At 37.4% G+C, this 23438-nt stretch overlaps 1 protein-coding gene across 1 annotated transcript in view; it reads left to right on the forward strand.

The window, feature by feature from the left end:
* BRWD1 (bromodomain and WD repeat domain containing 1) overlaps positions 1 to 23438 on the forward strand; it is a 105446-nt gene that overhangs the window by 24555 nt on the left and 57453 nt on the right. Inside the window, 9 exon segments of the mRNA XM_021679271.2 lie at positions 9931 to 10031; positions 11262 to 11332; positions 12922 to 13022; positions 13796 to 13836; positions 14628 to 14726; positions 17045 to 17195; positions 17451 to 17585; positions 21982 to 22110; positions 22507 to 22732. Coding sequence (XP_021534946.2) covers positions 9931 to 10031; positions 11262 to 11332; positions 12922 to 13022; positions 13796 to 13836; positions 14628 to 14726; positions 17045 to 17195; positions 17451 to 17585; positions 21982 to 22110; positions 22507 to 22732 — 1054 coding nt within the window.

The raw sequence follows: 23438 nt of genomic DNA on the forward strand, positions 1-23438 counted from the left end.
TTTGTGTATGAACTTTTGTTTAAAATTCTTTCTCCTTAGAGATGAGAAATAGTAAGATGCTTAGTAATTATGTGATCTATTTTAGTAACCAAGAGAAAATGTAATTAATCATACCTCCATGAATCTTGGAAGGGTGAGGTAATGTTGTCCGGTGCAGCTAAGGGCTTTACGTGAAGGCATTCTGGATAACTTCCTGCTTCCTAATTAGGCTTACAGTTAAGCTGGGGGAATGTCAGTTACAAACAGGATAGGTTCATGATCTTTCTTTCTGTCTTTCTTTCTTTCTTTCTATTTATTTACTTATTTGAAAGAGAGAGACAGCGAGGGAGGGAACACAGGCAGGGGGAGTGGGAAAAGGAGAGGGAAGCAGGCTTCCCACTGAGCAGGGAGCCCGATGGGAGGCTCGATCCCAGGACCCTGTGATCATGACCTGAGCTGAAGGCAGACGCTTAACGACTGAGCCACCCAGGCGCCCCGGTTCATGGAGGATAATTTTACACATACCCAGAGTAGAATAGTATAACGAACCCCTAGGTGCCCATTAACCCATGGCCAGTTTTTTGCTCCAACCACACTTCACTTTGTACCTAAAGCAAATCCTAGATTTCATATCATTTTTCTGTAAATATTTCAGTGTGTCTTTCTAAAAGATAAAAATTTCTCTTAATAAACACAACCAAAACATTATTATCATACTTATTTTTTTTTCATGTTCAAATTTCCAGTTGTCTCATCAGGAGCAATATTTTATTTGTTTGAAGGAGGAACCAGACAAAACTTAAATCTTATACTTGGTTACTGTCAATTAAAAGAAGCTTAAAACAAATTGCATTCCCTTGCCCAATTTTTAAAAAAATCCCCTTACAGTTTCTTTGTTTAAAGAGTTGGGTTGTTTGTGTGTGGAGTTCCCACAGTCTGGATGTTACCGTCTGCATCCTTGCAGAGCGGATCAACATGTTCCTGTGTATTTCCCGTAACTTGGTTGTTGGATCCAGAGCAGTGGTTCTGCTAAATGTGCATGTGAATCACTTGGAGGCCTTGTTTAAAACACAGATTGCTAGGCCCCACCACCAAAGATTTGATAGAAAGTGTCGGAGGTGGGGCCTGAGAATGTGCATTTATAATAAGCTCCCAGGTGCCGCTGCTGCTGTTCTTCCTCCCCCAGGGACTGCACTTTCAGGATTGTTAATCTAAAGGCTTGAGCACCTGGAGGTGTACACTCTTCTAGGCATGAAGTGTCTGGTAGTCTCTCTCTAGCAGCCATTGAGGATACTGTCTTAGAGTCATTAGTTCATTCAGAACTGAAAATGGTGCTGTTCGGTCAGTTTTTTGAAAATTTTGTTAGGAAGATACCGATTTGTAAGGCCTTTTAAGGCACATTGGTGCCTCTGACTTGATTTTGGATAAAACTGTGGGAGTGGTTCCACTTTCAGGTACGAATGCACCCAGGCTATATGTTAAGTGATCTCTAAATGGATTTGGTGTGAAGTCCTATGACGAGAGACACTTTTCTCACCTCTTCCAGTCAGTTTTCTTTTTTTTTTTTTAAAGATTTTATTTATTTATTCGTGAGAGACAGAGAGAGAAGCAGGCTCCGAAGGAGCAGGGAGCCCGATGTGGGACTCGATCCCAGGACGCTGGGATCATGACCTGAGCCGAAGGCAGACGCTTAACCATCTGAGCCACCCAGGCGCCCTCCAGTCAGTTTTCTTGAAGAATAGAGATAACAGATTTATTTTTGAATGAAGACAACCAGAATTGAGATAGTGTTTTATTTTGAAACTTTAAGCAAGGTTTTTGGTATGCCTGTTTATTTTAAGGAAAGAGTTCTTTAGAAGTTTTCATAGTCTGAACATTAATTCAAATCTTCATTGTGTGTTCCACAATTGGCATTGTGTTATTTGATATGAACTTCTAGGCCAGTATAGCAGCACATGAGAAAACTTCTGACTTTGTGCTGGTGTCTGTCCTCAAACCATCATGGAATCCCTCAATGTAAAAGTGGAGCTCTGGTCTTATAACCCATTCCTTTGGTAATGGGGCCCACATTCGGTTATCACCTACTGAAAATATCTGAAAAATCTGTTTGGGTGGTAGTAAGTTTTTATACACCAGAAAGTTCATCTCTACTTGCCAGTGGTTACCAAAGTTCAAAGTCAAACAAGTACACAATTTTAGTTATTAATCTTTTTTATATTCTTTGCCCTGTTGTTACTGGCATATAGAAACCATTTTTCACTATAGTAAAGGTTTTTTTTTTTTTTCAATTTATATTTAAAAAAGATGTACAGGTAATATTGTTTGCAGAAAAATTAGACAGTAATTAATAGCAAATAAGAAGGTAAGCCTCCATGATCTTACCATCTAGAAATAGTCACTGTGAATATTTTGATGTACACCTTTCTCAAGGGTAGCATTATACAATGTCATTTGATATAATTTACATTCTCAAAAATGTTAGTATTATTACAACCAGAAGTAGAACCTTTTGTCTGTCTGAAAGAATAGCAAATGAGCATTCTGCAGGAAGGAAAGACACTGTATAGGTGGCTTGGACTAGCTTTCCTTTTTAAAAAGAACTTGGGAAGTTAGACACAGGTGAAAAAATACCTGAGATACACACAATGAGAAATTAGGACACCAAGATAAGGAAAGCGAGGGGCTATGAGTCAGAAGGCATTTGCCAATTCCAGAGGAGGTGGCCATTAAAGCTTAGCAGAACTTTTGACACACTTGTAGGGGTAGAGAGGATATAGATTGAAAATATCTACACATAAGTTCGACTATTTAGAATAGAAAAAATTGCAGCAGAGAACTGCAAGTTAGTACAGAGGAAATTCTAGAGTTGAAATAAAAAGCTGAATTTCAGAATTGAGTGGATGGTTTTAATACATTAGACATGACTGAAGAAATTGGAGATTTAATGAACTGGAAGTGAGGTTGGAAGAAAATAAATGGATTGAAGCACAGCAGGAAGAGGTTGGACTCTCAGGCTCTGCTAAAAAAGATACTACATGTCTGTACATACATATGCCACATGTGTAATTGGGTTTCCTGAACAAGAGGAGAGAATGAAGCAGAGCTGTATTTGAAGTGTAACAGCCGAGAATTTTGCAAAATGCACTGGAGAAATAGAGCCACAGATTGCAGAAACACTGGGGATCTTGAGCAGAATAAAGAAGAATACAGAAGACTACAGCTATTGAACATCACCTTACAGAGAAATCTTAAAGTAAGCAGAAGACAAAATAAAGAAGCAGCAAGACTGATGATTAGCTTCTCAGTAGGATAGTGGAAGTCAGTAGACAAAGAAATGCTTCTAAAGTGCTAATAAGGGCACCTGGCTGGCTCAGTTGGTGGAGCATGCAACTTGATCTCAGGGCCGTGTGCTCAAGCCCCAGGTTGGGCCAAATACATAAAAAAAAATAAATAAAAATCTTACATTTGGATTTATTTAAATAAATAAAGTGCTAATAGGAAATGCCTGCCTGTCAGGAATTCTGAACCTACCGAAAATAGTGCTTTAAACACATTTTCAGACAATTTCCTAGCAAGGGAACAGCCCTAAGGGGGAATTCTAAATGGTAATAGGCCAAGAGGGAAATGTGATCCCAGGCTTGGAGATGCAAGAAGGAATAAAGAGTTAAAAAAAAAAAAAAAAAAGGTGTGTGAGCACATGGAAAAAAACATCGATTGTATACAAGTATAATAGCTTATGGGTTGAAAAATTATTACAGAGAATCTAACAAATAATAGTAAAAGCTTGTATATCAGGAGGATGTAACTTTAGTATTTTTAACATCTTTGCATTGTTTGAGAAGTAGACTTTTAATAAGATGAAGGTGGATTTTGTAATCTCCAAAATAACAACTAAAAGAATTGTAATAGAGTGTATAACTACCAAGCTAATAGAGGGGGAAATACAGAATAATTAAAAAAAAAAAAAAACGCAAGAAAGAGTGAAAGAAAGGTGGGAAGACCTAGGATGCTGCCAGGCTGTGATTAGGTAGCAGTATGTTCATGAACACTTTATTTGTAAGTGCATTAGGTGGTTCCAGTGAGAGACAAAGATTTCAGACGGAACTAAGAAACAAAACCCCATCTTTGCTATAAGGCTATAGGGAGGCTGGAAGGAAAGGATGGAAGACTTGCAAATACCATAAGGCTGGTGTAGCATTCTAATATTAGCTAATAGGGCTTTAAGGCACTTAACATTTTTAGAGGCAAAGAGGGACAATTTATAATAAAAAGTTTCATGAGATAGAAGAGTTCTAAATTTAGGAATGTGGCATCAAAATACATAAAGCAAAGATAGAATTTATGAGGAAAAATGGACCTCCATAATACAATCATAGTGGGAGGTTAACACACCTCCATCTCTCCGTAATTGAAAGAAGAACCTATGCTATAAAGAAAGCTTGATTTGAACAAATGATGACCTTGACCTGGATGCCGGATTGAAACATTGCATATGATATCTGCATCATTTCTTTGTAGGGTGTTTATATAAATACTGTCCACATTCTGACCCTTAAAGCAACTTCTCAACAAATTTGAAAATACTGAAATAATCCCAAGTATATATTCTCTGACAGTAGTGTAGTTAAACCAGAAATTACTAACAGCCAGAATTAATGGGAGAATAATCCTCAAATTAAGCAGTATACTTTTTTTTTAAAGATTTTATTTATTTGAGAGAGAGAATGAGAGAGAGAGAGAGAGCATGAGAGGGGGGAGGGTTAGAGGGAGAAGCAGACTCCCCGCTGAGCAGGGAGCCCGATGCAGGACTCGATCCCGGGACTCCAGGATCATGACCTGAGCTGAAGGCAGTCGCTTAACCAACTGAGCCACCCAGGCGCCCTAAGCAGTATACTTTTAAATAATACACATATTAAAGGAGAAATCACAATAAAAATTTAAGAATACTTGAACTGATTAATGAAAATATTAGGTATTGTGTATTGTGGGATGTAGAGTTTGGTAGGCAGCCACCAAGATGGTGTTCGATAATTCTTGCCTTCTGGACTCATGCCCCTTGACCTGTCTTATTCTCTTGACTCATTCATCTTGAGGGAAACCAGCCATGTTGATAGGACACTCAAACAGCCCTATGGACTGTTCCATAACATTCATGGCAATTAACTGAAGTTTCTTGCCATAGGCATGTTGAGTCAGGCCTTTCGGAAGCAGGTCCGCCATCCCCCACGTAAGCCCAGGCTGACATCTGCTGTAATCTCATGAGACCTTGAGCCAGAACCACCTAAGCTGCTCCTGAATTCTTGACCTTTAGTGATTTGGGGTATGAATATGTATTGTTTTCGGTAGCTACATTTTGGGGTAATTTGTTACATGGCATAAGATTATTAATACACAGCGGAAGCTGTGCCCAAAGGGAAGTTTATAGCCCTCAATGCATGTATTTAAAAAAAGCTGAAATTCAGGGGTCAAGTATTTCTCAGAAAGTTAGAACAGGAAACAACAGAGGACAAGAACATTAGGAAGATAAGTACAGAAATTAAGAATAGAAAAGGAAGCCTAACAGTAGAGAGGATCAGCAAAGCCAAAAGTTCTTTGAAAGACTAAAAATGTTGCTATAAGAATGCTCAAGTAAGAAGAATGTCAAAAATTACCATTGTCAGCTTTGAAGAGGGGCATCTCTATAGACCCTTTAGACATTAAAAAGAGGATATTTTATTTATTTAAAAAATTTTTTGATGTAATCTCTACCTCCCCCAGTGTGGGGCTCAAACTCCTGACCCTGGGATCAAGAGTTGCTCTTCTGACTGAGTCAGCCAGGTACCCCTAAAAAGAGAATATTTTAAATGGTTATATAGGAAATTTGAAAATTAAGATGCAACAGGTAAATATTCAGAAAAACACTTATCAAGACTGCCACAAAAGGGAAGAAAATCTGAATAGATCTATAACTATAAAGCTGTGTAGTTAAATTTCTTATCCACCTATGTAGTATTTCTGTTAAAAAAGTTTAACCTGGGGTGCCTGGGTGGCTCAGTTGGTTGGGCGACTGCCTTCGGCTCTGTTCATGATCCTGGAGTCCCTGGATTGAGTCCCGCATCGGGCTCCCTGCTCGGCGGGGAGTCTGCTTCTCCCTCTGACCCTCCCCCCTCTCATGTACTCGCTCTCATTCTCTCTCTCTCAAATAAATAAAATCTTTAAAAAAAAAAAAAAAGTTTAACCTGAATCTCATGAGGAAGCAGTCAGACAAATTCAAATTAAGAAACAGTCTGTGGGCGCCTGGGTGGCTCAGTTGGTTAAGCGACTGCCTTTGGCTCGGGTCATGATCCTGGAGTCCTGGGATCGAGTCCCACATCGGGCTCCCTGCTCAGTGAGGGGGTCTGCTTCTCCCTCTGACCCTCCCCCCTCTCATGCTCTCTCTATCTCATTCTCTCAAATAAATAAATAAAATCTTTAAAAAAAAAAAGTCTGTGAAATCTCTATCTTTCAAAAGTTTAGTTTCAAGAAAGGCAAGAAAATAAAGTGTCATGTAAGGAAACTAAGAAAATGGTACAAGTATAAATGCGATGTGTGAGCCTTGATTTGGTCTTGGCTTTAGGAGTGAAGAAAGCCTATAAAGCACATTCGAGAAATTAGGATAAATTTCAGTATGAACCATATATTACATAATAGTATATTGATATTACATTTCTTGAGTGTTGACAAGCTTGTTATAGTTATGGAGTAGAAGGTCACTGTTCTTAGGAGACTCATGCATGCTGAGGGTCTTAGGGCTGAAGTGTTGTGATTCAGGTCCACATGGTTCACTTCTATCCATGTATGGCAAGAGACAGGTATGGCGCCATATTATATGTATGATATACTTTAAAAAGCCATGAGAATCCACTGAAAATGCTTTGACAGGTTATAGTTTATCTTCTAAAATAATAGCTCTGGGACCAGATAGTGGCAATGGCTGCACAGCATGTGAATGTACTAAATGCTACTGAACTGTACATTTTATTTTTATTTTTTTAGACAGGAGGAGAGAATGAGAAGGGGGAGGGGGAGAGGGAAAAGGAGAGAGAGAGAATCTTAAGCAGACTCCATGTTCAGTGTGGAGTCCGGTGTGGAGCCGGATCTCATGACTCTGAGATCATGACCTGAACCCAAATCTAGTCAGATGCTTAACTGATTGAGCCACCCAGGTGCTCTGTGAGTTGTACATTTTAAAATAGCTAAAATGATGAGTTTTATGTTGTACAAATTTTCCCCCTCCACAGCTTTGTCTAGAATGCACACGTAGTAAACAACAGGAAAGATTTGCATTTAGCAGGTGATAGAGTAGCTAACTACCTTCGGGTAGTGCACTCTTTAATAGCAAAACAGAGGATCAGCATACATTAAAAACTTATTTTGCCACCAAACAAGTTGTAAAAGTAGAAGTTATTATGCACCCAGGCATATGTTATATACCGAACAGTTACTGAAAATGTGTAGATTTCAAAACTTTTGACTTTGGAAGTAGCCATGTGAGATTGTAGTACAGAAGCACAAAGCCACCAGCGACTGAGAAGTCATACCTCTTACTGTTTCCTTTATGCAGGACTTACCTAACCTATCTTGGAAAAGTGAGACTCATTTTCAGTATGCAGAAATAAGTATTATGGTCACTGATGAGTAGCTTTGAGGATGATTAATGGAGCATGGCTGGCTGTCAGTGATCTGTATTTGAGGAATGTTGCTGCTTAGAAACAGTGAAGGAAAGGCTTGAAAGGTTAATAATGCCTGTTGGGCACTGAAAAAAAAATTTAAAAAGAAAACTCCAAGCTCAGAGGACTCACTTTTGAATTTTATTAAAACTTACTAGAACTCCTGAGATCTTAGTAAACCGAATGAATATAGGACCTATGTCCTAAAACCAAAACTTTGCTATAAACCACCATAACCAATTAGCAGATGTAATGGAATACAAACATAATTCACAGTAGCAACAAAAGCCTTCAAACACATAAACCAGGAAATGGGAAAAGTCTGTATGAAGAAAAGTCTTAAAAATAATGACAGAACCTTGGGGTCGGTGGTCGGGGGGTGGAGGAGGGAATAATCTATATTAGTGAAAATGTCTAGTACACTCCTGAGTGAAGATTCAGTGATGTAAAGATAGCATCTCTCTCCAAGTCTTGGTATAAAGTTAGTGTGTTTATATTTGAAATACCAGTTGCTTTGTTTTAATGGACTTTAGCATGCCATCAAGTTCATTTAGAAGAAAATAAGCACAAAGAGCCCTTCTCCCCCCCAACCTCCCCCCAAAACCCCTAAGCAAAACAAACCTCACATCTTTTGCCGTGCTAGATATTTAAAAATACTTTAAAGGTGTTACAGAGAAGACAGTATGGTGCAATACCACTTGTGTATCTAAGAATTAGGTTTAGTTAGAACATGAGTCAACTCTTCTGCAGAAATTCAGGTTTAGAACTCTTAAAGTACTCTCTGCAGATTTACAAATTTTACTGTGATATTTTAATTTTAGTTAACAATATTTGATACTAATTATCATCAGTTATTTATTTTAACGGGATATTCTCCAAAACTCAGTTTTAGTCCTTATTCTGGGACACATCTGTTTAGATGTAAGTAATCGCTTTCAACATTGAAAAACCCTTCATTTCCTGTACTTGAAGAGAAGGAAATTGGGAGAAGCTTCTTTGAAGAAGTATTAGGTTCAAATCCTATCTCCCTTACAAAGTGTATAATCTTGAGAAAAATCATGAAACAGATAATAAACTATGTCTCTCTGGGATGTTGTAGTGATAAATAATTATGTAAATAACCTAAAAAAATTTCTTCCCAGCTCTTCCTTTTCTGTTAATGGCAGCCCTGGTCTTTGTTTGCTAACCTCCTTTGTGTTGAATGACTCATGAGTCAGCAAGTTGTGGTGTTCTTCATGGCTTTTTCCTCCCCATTCTGGGGAAAGGAAGTACTTCCTTCCCGTTAAGGTTCTTAGATTAAGTGGATTGATTCTTAGTTGTTTTTCTTATCTGTTCCCTTCCAGTGACTATTGTATACTGCTGTCTGACACATTTTTGGGTTTTACTTGAGAACTGCAGTTACTTCTTGCTCTTATTGGGTCCAGATTCTCTACTCATTTAATCCATTCCTCCACCACTTGCAAAAATGAGCACTTTAGTCATATAGATATTTCTGTTGCTCTCACATACCATATTCCCTCTCACTTTGGTACTTTTGTTCATATTCTTTTGCCTAGTGTGTTTTTCTTGTTTTCTTTGTATTTTCCTCTCTATCTGTTAAGCCTTGTTGGGTGTCTCTGGTCCAAATTGGTCTAATAGCTTGTTTGTGTAACACAGTTGAACTTTGTTAAACCTAAGTGTTAGCTCATTTCTGAAGTTAGGTATAATTCTTGTGTTTTCTTAGAATACTTTTATAGCTTTCTTTTTAAATACTTGAATTTTTGATCTACTTGGAATTGATCCTGATGTACAGTCCAAAGAATAGTTTCCAGATTGCTGCACAGTTGGTAAATCATTTATGCAGTGATTCATTGTTTCTGCAACCAATTTTGGCACCTTTATCTTAGCTTTTATATTAAGGTCCATTTGGACTTTATAGTATATTTTTCCATTGGTCATTCTGTCACTGTACCTACCATGACCCATAATTTTCATTATTGAGACTTTGTATTATGCTTTCATATTGATAAGACCAGGACTTCACTTTCTCTTTGTAAAAGTTTTTCTTGTTTATTAGTTTTGAAAGTAATCTTTTACTGAGATCACATTACGTTTATAAATTAGAGATAACCTAGGTTGTGATTTTTCACTATACTGTCGCCTGTATTTTGTAATTCTTATGTTTTACTTAAGTGTGTCAGTTGAAATTAACTTTGAAAAACCATTAAACTATGACTTCAGTAGAAGCTCAGGAAACGGAATTGTCTGTGTGGTTGCATTTTAGTTTAGCCCAATGGCCAAAGGCTCCCAAAGATACATGGTCTCTACTGGTGCTGACGGAACAGTTTGTTTCTGGCAGTGGGATTTAGAGTCCCTGAAATTCAGGTAAGTGGCTGTAATTATGTGATAAGTTTTCTTTCTTTAGTGTTTAATTTAGTCTAATGAGATGTCTGATTATAAAGGGAAGTTCTATATTGTGGTTGCCTTTTTACTTTTTATTATATACAGTGTTAGTGCCCTATTGACTGTTTACAGTGTGTTGTTCGTTTATTTATAAAGATTTATTTTAGAGAGTGCACAGGGGAGGGGCAAAGGGAGAGGGAAAGAGAATCTCAAGCCGACTCCACGCTTTGTGTGGAGCCTGGCGTGGGGCTTGACCTCACAACCCTGCGATCGTGACCTGAGCTTAAATCAAGAGTTGATGCCTAACCGACTGAGCCACCCAGGCGCCCCTACAATGTACTATTTAGATAGATATGTGAAAGAAGCACAGCTATTCTATCTTAGTGGGCACATTTTATGGGGGGGGGAAGTGAGATCGTATGTATGTGAAATGTTTTGAAAAATGTTAGAGATGTGCTGTCCAGGATGGTAGCCACCAGTGGTGTGTGACTGTCGAGCACTTCAGATGTGGGTAGTGCATTCGAGGAACTGAATTATCAGTTTCATCTTAAAAACTGATACTTGATTCAGGTATCACAGAACCTTTAAGCATATTTCAAATAACCTATGTGAATTTAGTTTTTCAACTGTGAGTTTTATGAAACCAAATATAGATAAAGTATCTTTGATGATAACTGCTCAGATTGAGATGTAGTATGTATTTCATATATTGTGGAAGATTTCAAAGATGTAGTATGAAAAGAAGGATCTAAGGTTCTCAATATTTTATTCATATTGATGTGATATTCTGGATATATTAGGTTAAATGAAATAAAACTGATTTTATCTTTTTACGTTTACTGTGGCGACTGTAAAAATTTGAAGTTACACGTGTGGCTCGCATAGTTTCTGCTGAGCAGTGCTGTTCCCTGGTGGCTGTATACCCTGCCCTACAACCTGGATGGCGGGTTCACTTGCATTTGAAGTTTTAGTCCCTCAGTTACGAGATGGGGTTGGTAGGTCCGCTCTTGCTGTGGGGTAGGGTTCTTGTGAACATAGGGATTGGACAGAGCCTTCCAGAATCTGTCCAGCTGTAATAGCATATGCAGAGATACTTGTGAGGTACTTTATAAATAAGGTTATAATATTAAATATGCTAGATTAAAACCATCATTATAAACCCTGTTAATGTGTTGAACTAATGAGTTTTGAAAATTGCATCTTCTTTTCAAGTCCACGTCCCCTGAAGTTCACGGAAAAGCCTAGACCAGGTGTTCAGATGCTTTGTTCTTCTTTTAGTGTTGGTAAGATAAATTTAGTAATTTTTCTTCTTAGTTTTATTTATCATTTATTGGATGATCGTGTTATTGCCAAGAGCATTTATCAGATGGATGGTAAATGACTTCTGCCCATTTCATTAGGCTTAATCCAAGATGTTTATTTCATTAGCTTTTTTTTTTGTCTTTTACTCCCCCATTCTACCATTCTCTGATTTCTAATGGTAATCAGAGTCAGACAGCTGGCAAAAGGAGGCTTAAGGTATCCATGTGAGCCCCCTGTGTGAGATCTATCAAAACTGTGATTTTCTTGAATGGGCTGAACTGCAGATTTTTATAGTTTAAATTTGTTTTCCACTCATTTTGGTGAAATTATCGCACATTTTCTTTTCTTGTACAGTGAGCTTGTGTGGTAACCTTTCTTTTTAGGAGAAGTCAAAGATTTTCCCCCATAAAAGTCTGAAAACTTGAGTGAGTGAACTTTGTATTCTGAAGCTAGGGTTAGGTATGTGAAGCTGTTTAGAAAGCAGAGCCCCTTTGTCAGGCGTTGTCAGAGCAGCAGCACATACGGTCATTGCCACAATTAATAAAGCAGTGACAGGTAGTGAATATTTCCAGATTGAATTACTTTTTTAATTAAAGTCCCATCTGATGTATGTGTGTTTTGTTTTTTTTGTTTTTGTTTTTGTTTTTCCACACCATCCAGCAATTCTCCAGCACTAGCTGGGTGTCCTACAGTTCCGTTCTAAGACTGTCTCCCTAAAGAACAGTGTGAGATCCTACAGGTTAAGGGCTTAGTCCTACAAGACCCCCCCCCCCCCCCTTTAGACCAGGTTGTCAGCTCTGCTTCTGACTGACTGGCTAAAGACCAGAGGTTCCCTTGACCCCCTCCTTGGGTTTGATTATTTTGTTAGAACAGCTTATAGAACTCAAACATTTTACTAGATTTCCAGCTTATATAAAAGGATATAATTGAGTAATAGCCCCGTGGAAGAGATGCAGAGGATGAAGTGTATGGACACTCTCTAGACACCCCACTCTTCCCAAATCTCCACATGTTCACCAACCTGGAAGCTTTCTGAACCCTGTCCTTTAGGTTTTTTTTATGGAGGTTCTGTTACATAGGAACAGTTAATTAAGTCATTGGTGATTGATTCACCTCCCTTCCTCTCCCCCTCCCCAGAGGTCAGGGGAGTGGGACCGAAAGTTCCAACCCTCTAATGACATGGTTGGTACTTCTGGCAGTCAGCACCCCCATTCTTAGGTGCTCTCCAAGAATCACTTTATTAACATAAACTCTGGTGTGGGTGAAATTGATTTGTTATGAATATCAAGATACTTTTATCAGTGTTGTTGCTTAGGAAATCTTTCCCAAGGGTTTTAGGAGCTCTGTGCCAGAAATAGGGATGAAGACCAAATACATATATTTTTTATTATAAATTAAAACATCACTGTATTATATTAATTTTAAAATGTCTTTATATAGTGAGTTAGAAAATGGATCTATTGAGATAAACTTAATTTTGGGATAAAAGGTCTTGCTTAATTTGATATAGAAATTTGATTCAGATATTTGTTACAAACTGGATTTTTAAACCTTAACATTTTTATTTCAGGTGGTATGTTTTTAGCCACAGGTAGTACTGATCATGTAATCAGAATGTATTTTTTGGGTTTTGAAGCACCTGAAAAAATCGCAGAACTTGAAAGCCACACAGTAAGTATTCATGTTATAAAACTGTATAAATTAATCATTAATAATATTCCTGTTGGTCCATAGTCAAATATTGCTAACAAAATTGTTATTGATTCTAATTTTAAATGTAGGAAGGGTTGCATATATAAAGGTGAAGGATATTATTGACAACTAAGTATGTGACTGTGCTAATATATTGTGGTTATTTCAGCTTTAAGTTGAAAATCTTGATTATGACAGTTTATCTGGGTGGGTTTAGTTTCAAGGGGCCTATTCATTTTAATCACACTCATGAAATCAGAATGCTATTTTATTAATGTATAGTAAGATAGATAACTCTCAGGATTCTGGAATACCGCTCAGTGGTCAGGTCATCTTTTTTCCTATAGGAAGTTCTGTGAAATTATTTGATAAACAGTTCCAAATCACTTTAAAAGAAAAAAAATTTTTTTGTACATAAGTATCAGAGTTATGCCTTGTTTTCAGCTGCTTTATGTTTTGATCACTTTCCACATGTGAATTCTTATACGGATGTAATTCATTGTAAATATAGTTTTAAATTTAGAAGGAAAGGTTTTTTTATAGTCTTGTTAGAGTCATAGTTAGGTTTTTTGCACGTAAATGTGTAGGATACGTGTTTGAATGATGGGGCTAAGCAGCACAAGTACACATTCTTGCTTTAAACCAAATGTGCTTCTAGTTCTAAAACGGAGTGGGTTTTTTTGTTTTGTTTTATTTACAAACAAGAGTGATCACTTTTGTGTTTGTTTTCTGCCCTCCCCCCCCACCCCCAGGATAAAGTTGATAGTATCCAGTTTTGTAACAATGGTGATCGGTAAGTAAGTGTGTTTGTGTTTGTGAGTGTGTTTTTAGGCAAATATACTATGCTTCATATTAGTACAGCTGATATGTCACTTTGTATATTGCAGGCACTTAGTAGAAAGTATATTAATTGAATGAACAGTGTCCACAGTGGGGGAAACATACTAAACAAAAAGAATTGTAGCTTCTACCGGGTCCTGTGACCAAAAGGAGCTCTCCTATCAAGTGTAAAGATAATGAAATTCCTTACGTTTGAGTAGTTAAAAAAATCTCTCTAGTCAACCACTGTTGATGTGTCATGTGACAGAATCGTCACTTAAATTATATACTCTGTTGTGGTCCCCAGTTTCTTTCAGGTGCCTTTCCTAAATTGCAGTTTTTAATATTTTCCTTAGTTAAAAGATTGATTTATTTTTACACAGTGGCCAGCATGAATTTGAGTTTAGAATGAAGATGGCTTACAATGGAGTTTTTGCTCTTACTGATTTTCCCACGCATCTTCAATTCTTCCTATTTTTTTCCCTCTCCAGATACTGCGTGTACATTGTCTTCTCAAAACTCAATCTGACAAGCTATTTGAGTTTGAAATGTGCCTTAACTCCATAGGGCCAGGCAAATTCTAGCAAACCCGATTTTTTTCCCTATCAGATTTGCTCTAAATCCCTGTCTTTTGAATTAACACTTACACGTTTAGGCCGGCTAACAGTCAGGATAGCTACATGAAAAATGTTTTTGCTTGTGACTTTGACTGTAGTTCTTGGTGGCATGTGTGTAAGTATAAGATGTTTTTCTGAATTTTTTAAGGTTCTTAAGTGGTAGCAGAGATGGAACGGCACGGATTTGGAGATTTGAGCAGTTGGAGTGGAGAAGCATTTTATTGGATATGGCAACCCGAGTCTCAGGGTGAGTGGAGACCGTTTGTTGGAATCAGGTGGCTTAATGATCACTTGGTCCTTCTCCCTGGTGGTTGGAGCCCCCAGGTCCTATGGCGAAGAGCAGTGACCTAAATGAATGGCTACTTCCTGTATATCTGATACATAGATCCATAAATCTCCTGTATCCCAAAGAATTTGTCCGTACATTTATGTTTCTAGTACACTTGCCTGGTCTAGGGTAGTGCCATATCAAAATTCTTACCAGTTTTTCCTGAAATGTTTCACAATTTAGTCCTTTGGAAATCCTCGTGTCTGCTTTATTTTTAATAATTGCAGGGGAAATTAAGTTCTCTGCTATGACTCAGACAATTTTATTTGGCTTCAAAATACATTTGATAATCACATTTTTGTGAAATGATCTGTGGTAAGGAATGGAGAGAATGTTTACTGGAAATCTGATAATCCTTGCTCATAACCAAATCACATCTCTGCCATTTAAAAATGTTCTATCTGGATATTCAGAAGCATCTTCGTGTGAGAGTGAATACTGTCAGTCCTTGATTGGTTAAAATACTGAAGGTTATTTCATTATTAAGAAACAAATTGAAATTACATTTACCTGTGAACAATGATTTTAAGCAAAATAGGAACATCAATGTAAAAACTTTAATACAAAAATTTTTACTGAGGGGCGCCTGGGTGGCTCAGTCGTTAAGCGTCTGCATTCGGCTCAGGTCATGATCCCAGGGCCCTGGGATTGAGCCCCGCATCGGGCTCCCTGCTCAGCGGGAGGCCTGCTTCTCCCTCTCCCACTCCCCCTGCTTGTGTTCCCTCTCTTGCTGTGTCTCTCTCTGTCAAATAAATAAAATCTTTAAAACAAATTTTTTTTTTTTACTGAGACTGGAAACTGCTCTGTTTTCTTGCTGCCATGGAGAGTGCTCTGCCAGTAATTCCTTCCAATGGTGGGAATATTCTTTTTTCATTTAAAGCTTTACATCTTTCCAATCTTGAGAAGCGGAGTTTTTTCTGTATATAAGAATTAATGGGCATATTTGTTTTAGTGTTCTAATCCTGGATGATCAACTTGATGAAGTACAATATGTCTGTTGCTTCAAGGTTACTAACAGGTGATGCCTTTTAGTTTAAAGTGAAGCATGGAGTCTTAGCCTTTACTCCATTTTGCCTCTTCTGTTACACTTTTCCCTGACCAATCTGGTTAGAATTATTCTCTTGTCTGTGTTCCATTGTGCTTATATAGATAGGTGTTACATGGCACTTCTTCCATATTCTTACAGCTGTTTTCTTTAATTGAAATACATGTTTATAATTTCTTAGGATGTATTCTCTGATTTCAAAAAGCAGCTGGGCTTTACCTTTTCTCTGTGTAGTACTGACTACTATGGTTTACAGAGAAACTTTGCATTTCAGGCTGCAAAATATTGTAGACATTTGTATCCAAGGCCATTAAGAGAACCATAGTAACCATCTATAGGGAAGTGTAAAGAGATGAGTACAGTTTTATTTATAGTTCAAAAGATTGAATATCTGTGTGTCAGGCACTTTTCTAGATAACTGGGGGCTGTACAGATGCATTGCCTTCTTTCTGTCTTCCTAAAATTTCTTGTCATCTTCTCTGGAGAGAGAAACAACAAAATTAAAGCTGTTAGGGCTTGGGGTCAGGGGAAGGGAATAATAGAAAAGGGGTAGAGAGAAAAAATTTTGCTTTTATGAGCAGTGGTGATGTCCTAACATATGCCTTTATTCATACTGAACTGTTTCTTTGTCACCATGAGCAGGGGGAGGGGCGGAGGGAGAGGAAGAGAGAGAATCTTAAGCAGACTCCATGCCCAGTGTCTGACTCGGGGCTCAATCCCAGGACCCTGAGATCATGACCTGAGCTGAAATCAACAGTCAGATGCTTAACCAACTGAGCCATCCAGGCACCCCTGAGCTATTTGTTTGTTTCTTTTTTTTAAAGATTTTATTTGTTTATTTGTCAGAGAGAGAGAGAGAGAGAGAGAGCACTTGAGCAGGCAGAGGGAGAAGTAGGCTCCCCGCTGAGCAAGGAGCCTGATGCGGGGCTCCATCCCAGGACCCTGGGATCATGACCTGAGCTGAAGGCAGACACTTAACCGACTGAGCCACCCAGGCGTCCCCCCTGAACTGTTTCTATAATCATCTCCTCCCCGTCTCAGTTTTGCTGTAATCTGTTTATAGATCATCGTTATGGGTCAGATGTATATTAGATATATAATAATGTATGGACATGAAACTACATTACTTCCATTAATTTTGTATTGATTGTACTTCTCAAATGAATTTACACATTGTGTATGTTTTTCTTAGGGACTTATCTTTGGAAGAGGAAAGGTTTATGAAACCCAAAGTCACAATGATTGCTTGGAATCAGAACGATAGCATTGTTGTCACAGCTGTGAACGATCATGTCCTTAAAGTGTGGAATTCTTACACAGGGCAACTGCTTCATAACTTACTGGTAGGTTGTTTTTATATAACAAATCAAGAATTTTTTTGAACTATAATTTGATTTTTGAAGCTATAATATTAACATATTAAATATGTTTCACCCACTGATTATCAAATGAGTAGAAATTTGTAGATATACTAATGTTCAAGCCACTGTTATTAATACATTTTTAAAAGCCTTTATACACAATGACAATATGGGTTTTTCATTTTAAACTTAATAACTTGCAAACCTTCATTAACTTTATGACTTTGTTGAATAAAGGGACATGCTGATGAAGTATTTGTTTTGGAGACACATCCCTTTGATTCCAGAATTATGTTATCTGCAGGACATGATGGCAGCATATTTATATGGGATATTACAAAAGGCACCAAGATGAAACATTATTTTAATATGGTAAGTGAAGTGTATCTTCATGTATGCTTGCATTGGTTTCAAGTATTTGGATCAGAAGTTTAGCCAGACACCGATCTGCATGTTTTGGCTGTTTATATTTCCAGAAATCAGGATGCTTAAAGCCTAATAAATATCCGACAGCCATACATATATACACTCATGAAATTCTTTGTGTAACTGAGTCACCCGAGGGAAGGAGTTTCAAAAGTTACTTATTTAGTCCTCTGTATATGTGCAAATGTTTTAGAATTTGTTTAAATTCGCAAAATTATGGTAATTATACATATTTTCACTAAATTTATTGAAATATTTGGTAATAAAACAATATTCAGTAAAGTCATCTAGGGAATTAAAAACATCATTGGCGGGGCACCTGGGTGGCTCAGTCGTTGGGCGTCTGCCTTCGGCTCAGGTCATGATCCCAGGGTCCTGGGATGGAGTCCCGCATCGGGCTCCCTGCTCGGCGGGAAGCCTGCTTCTCCCTCTCCCACTCCCCCTGCTTTTGTCCCCTCTCTCGCTGTGTCTCTCTCTATCAAATAAATAAAATCTTTAAAAAATAAATAAATAAAAATAAAAACATCATTGGGTTTTTCTAGCCTGTTTTCTTTTTGCACATGTAATATCCTAAAACCAAATTAGGATCCTGTTGCATATTTTTAGAATTTCTCATATATAACCACAAGCTAGTTACCAAAATCAGCAAATTTAACATTGATAAAGTAGCATTATTTAGTTCTGCTCTATATTCAAATTTTGTCAGTTGTCCTAGTAATGTCTTCTTAGTTATGTTTGGCACTTGAAGCAGTATTTAATTCAGGATCATTCATTATGTTAAGTGGCTGTATATTTTAGGTTTCTGTAATCCTCAACAATTCTTTTTTTCTATTTCTCACCTTTTAACTTTTGATGAGTGCAGACAAATAATGTTACAGTGTATCTGTGTTTTGTCTGCTGTTTTTTCTTGATTTGATTCTGTTGCACCTTTTTTTGGTGGTGATTATTTTTATTTTTTTAGATTTTTTTTTTTAAATTTATTTATTTTGAGAGAGAGAGAGCACACATGAGAGGGGGCAGGGTAAGAGGGAGAAGCAGACTCCCTGCTGAGCAGGGAGCCTGATGTGGGGCTCAATCCCAGGACTCCAGGATCATGACCTGAGCCTGAAGGCAGTCGCTTAACCAACTGAGCCACTCAAGCACCCCTATTTTTTTTTTTATAACCTTATTTGTTTTTAGAGAGAGCAAGAACTCTCAAGTCTGTGAGTAGGGTGGGGAGGGGCAGAGGGAGAGAAAGAATCCCAGGCAGGCTGCATGCCCAGCCAAGAGCTGGATGCAGGGCTGGATCTCAGGACCCTGAGATCATGATCTGAGCTGAAATCAAGAGTTGGACATTTAACTGACTGAGCCACCCAGGGTGCCCTGGTGGTGTGGTAATTTTAAAATTTGGAAAGGTGGCATTTGCCAGGTTTCCCCACAATGAAATAGTTTTTCCTCTTTGTAACTATTAAGCTAATTTTTTCAGGAGGTATTTTGAGACTCTGTAAATATCGTATTCCTTATTACACTTTCACTCACAAACAGTACCATCCATTGAGGGTTTTTTAGTGGCATCATTCTTTCCATAGTTATTACTTGGCATTCTCGTACAGTTTTTGTAATCTTTGTTTCATTTTATGTAAAGAATGTTTCCCAAAATCTTACATATATTTTTAAGAATTTGCAGTTACATTTTTGACTGTAAATTCAGCCTTTCTCAGAAGATTACATATATAGTTAACTTAGAGTTGTTGAGTGTTTAAGTGGTTTCTGAATCAGGCACAGCAGCACCACTTCGGATATCCAGGTACATGGCTGTTTATGTAGCTCTGTGATTATTTCCTTAGGGTAAATTCTAAGGGGGTTATTGTATAAAAGAGTTTCTGTGTTGTCAAGACTATTGTTTGATCTACATATGAAATGTTTTGTAAAATTACTGTGCAGTTTATATTGAGTTCCAGTTCATAGTGTAATTCATTTTGGAGGCAGTCTAGTTGCAGGGTATAGATGAATGGTTCTTAGATCTTTTGCTAGATGAATGGTTCTTAGATCTTTTGCTTGAAGGCCATCTGAGTCCATGTGTTCCATGTTTTTGTTTTTTTTTTTTTTTAACCTTAAAATTTTTATTTCAGTATGCTTATTTTGGACAATTCTTGACAAACAGTTTAAAATGCGGTATTTTATTTATTACCATAAAATGCATTGAAATAACTCAAATAACATGGCCGAATTGCACATGTGTAATTAGGCATCTCTGGAAGTTGCATCTCTGGGTTCAAATTATTGGAAAAATAAGTCTTTTTCAGCAATTTTTTTGTGGTCTTAAAATTTATAGGTATCTCCATTTTCTTCATTATCCTTTAAAACTCTCTTTAAGAACATTACATCCTGAATTTAACTATCAAAACAGAAAACTACATTAATTAAGGCTTAAAGGAGAAAATAAGCTAACAACTTCTGAGCCAAAGAAGTCTCAAGTGGGCAACAATGATATTACTTCCAGTGAGACATACCAAACTTTGCTGTGTATACTGGGTTCTTTTATTTTTTAAAAAATTTATTTATTTATTTTAGAGAGAGAAAGAGAGTATGTGTGTGCATGCAAGCGGGGTTGGGGCGGGGGAACAGAGGGAGAGGAAGAAATCTCAAGCAGACTCCCCACTGAGCACTGAGCCTGATGCGGGGCTCAATCTCACGACCCTGAGATTGTGACCTGAGCCGAAATCAAGAGTCGGATGCTCAGCTGACTGAGCCACCCAGGAGCTCCTGGACTGAGTTCTTACATTTACTGCTCAGCTGAGAGGCTCCCAGTTTTCTGTTAGACAGATTACATACGGTTATAAATTACTAACATTACAGTATTTCATTAAATACATCATAATTTTCAATGTGACATCGAATTGTTCTCCAAGCATAGTTGCAGGTTGCATTTTGTCAGGAATCGTTGTGGAGGACTCTTCAAACTGCAGGTAGAAACCCAAGTGGCATGCTCTGCAAGTGCCTACTCAGGAAAATTTCCTTTTCTCCAGGTACCTTAGCAGCACTTTTGGTGCACTTAGGTCCACGTGTATGACAGGAGAGGAGCTGCCACCATCTTTGACTTGCCAGCCAAAGGCCTGGCCCCCACCTCTGCTTTACTTGGACTGTAGGTTCCAGGCCAGGGGTGCAAAGTGGTTCCAGGGCATGGGTCGGGCTATAGTGGAGATGGCTCCTCAAAGGACTGTGTGGGTGAATATGTGTTCCTATGTTTCAACAACAAATTGGAAGAAAGATATTTATACGGTTTATTCCTTTTTGTTATTAGAGAATACAAATTTATATACATATTATGTGTACACATAATAGGGCAGTGCCTTAAATATCCCAGTAACTTAATTTTTAAGTTTGTTAATCGGCACCCACTTGTGTGTGGTATATAGTAGTGAAGTGTTGCTTTTCAAGCAGGTATTTCGGCATGATGTGAGTTTGTTTTGGCAGTTAGTGAGTGGAGGATTCATTTTCCAGCACTGATCAAACTTGCCCTAAAGTTTAGTTATTGGAAAGTTACAGGCTCAGACAACAAATAAGCATAGCTTTAAGCTGTTAATGAAACAACTCATTTAACTATAAGTTGGTAGTGCTAAACTAATGTAATTTCAGTTGAAGAGCAAGAATAAAGTTGAAAAGCACTCTGTTTAAGGCAACATTCATGATGTAATTGGAGCGTCCTTACTGAAATCTGCGGTAGTTTGTAGCAAGGTAGGTGCAGGCATTTCTGTGTGCACCTGTATGACTTGGCAGCATTCTACTTTTGCATGATGGTCAGTCATCTTCGTGGAAAGTTTAAATTGTTCGTACTGATTTTAGTTCGTGAATACCACACTTTGTTGATCTTTAATCATTTATCTTGTGGGTTGTCATTCAGTAGCCTTTTGCTATACATTAAAACAAAAGTTTATGAAATTGCTTGTCATTCACTTCTAAGAAGTAAAGGAAGCCTTTACTTTGGATTGACTTATCTTTCATTCTGTGATTCTGAGAACTCATTCTTAGAATACCTTTCAAGATTTTTTTCTAGGCTAGTGGTATCTGAAATGAATTTTATTTTCTGAAAATACTATGTGCTTAATGCAGAATTTGTTTTTAAATATTTTTTTTCATAAGTGATATATTTGGGGGTGCCTGCATGCCTTAGTTGGTTAAGCATCTGACTCTTGATCTTAGCTCAGGTCTAGATCACAGGGTCATGAGATCAAGCCCCTCACTGAACTCATTGAAAAAAGAAAAAGTGATATTTATAGCAGGCAGATGACATGAAAACAGTTGATAAAGCAAAAGCACTCGTGTAGAATTGGCTATAACTTTTTCCCTCTGTGTTTCCTAGATTGAAGGGCAAGGACATGGAGCGGTCTTTGACTGTAAGTTTTCACAGGATGGACAGCATTTTGCCTGTACAGATTCTCATGGACACCTTCTGATATTCGGTTTTGGATGCAGCAAGCCATATGAAAAGGTCTTTTTTTTTACAAAATTATAATTCCAGTGTAGTTAACATACAGTAGCTTCAGGTGTACAGTATAGAGATTCAGCAGTTCTGTATATTACTCAGTGCTCATCAAAATAAGTGTACTCTTGATCCCATTCATCTATTTCACTCATCTCCCTGCCCACCTCCCTTCTGGTAACCATCTGTTCTCTATATTAAGAGTCTGTTTTTTGGTTTGTCTCGAAAAGGTCATTCTTAATACTTTTTTACAGTAGTAAAGTAAGTAGTTATGAAGGATGTTTTGGAAATAGGTGTATTGATTTGGTTTCCTTGTTTTTTTTTCGAGTTATAAATAACTTTAATATTTGTATTCTTTAACATATATAAACCTCAAAATGTCAATCTGTAAACTTCTTTTTTCAGATTCCTGATCAGATGTTCTTCCATACTGACTATCGACCACTGATTAGGGATTCTAATAATTATGTCTTAGATGAGCAAACTCAGCAAGCTCCTCACCTTATGCCTCCACCATTCTTGGTAGATGTAGATGGAAATCCTCATCCAACTAAGTATCAGAGATTAGTACCAGGTCGAGAAAATTCTGCAGATGAACATTTGGTTCCACAGCTAGGCTATGTGGCAACAAGTAAGTGCAATCTTTTTTTTCGAAAAATGTAAAAAATAATATGCAGAACTCACACACTTTTAGATTTACCAGTTAATAGTTTTTAATACTTGTTTTATCATTGTATTTCTAGATACATGTAATTGTTTTTAACCATTTGAGAGATAAGTTCTCAACCACATGTTCATTTATCCCTAAATACTTCAATATGTGTTTTCTAAGAACAAAGGTATTCTCTTATGTAACCGTAAGCAATTATCAAAAGTAGGACGTTTAACACTGCTGTAATACTGTTATTAAGTCTATGGTCTGTAATCAAATTTTGTCTGTTCTGATGCCTGTTAACTTTTATTGTTCTACTCTGATGTGGATCTCAGTTTGGGACTGCACATTAAACTTAGCTGTCCTTGGTGAAGTTCAGGTTGTGCTTTTTTTTTTTTTTTTTTATGTTTTTTTTTTTTTTAATTAATTTTTATTTTTTTTTTTTTTTTTAAATTTTTGGTTTTTTTTTTTTTTTTTTTTTTTTAAGTTTTATTTATTTTTAAGTAATCTCCACACCTAGTGTGGGGCTCAAACTCATGACCCCAAGATGAAGAATTACATGCTCTTCCGACTGAGCCAGCGAGGCACCCCCCGGTTGTACATTTTTTGATAGAATACCGTATAAATGATGATGTAGTGTTCTTGGAGCATCATGTCAGGGTGCTTATGATTGTGCTTTGTCCAA

Source organism: Neomonachus schauinslandi, chromosome 1 (genome assembly GCF_002201575.2).
Source record: "Neomonachus schauinslandi chromosome 1, ASM220157v2, whole genome shotgun sequence".
Taxonomy (NCBI): Eukaryota; Metazoa; Chordata; class Mammalia; order Carnivora; family Phocidae; genus Neomonachus; species Neomonachus schauinslandi.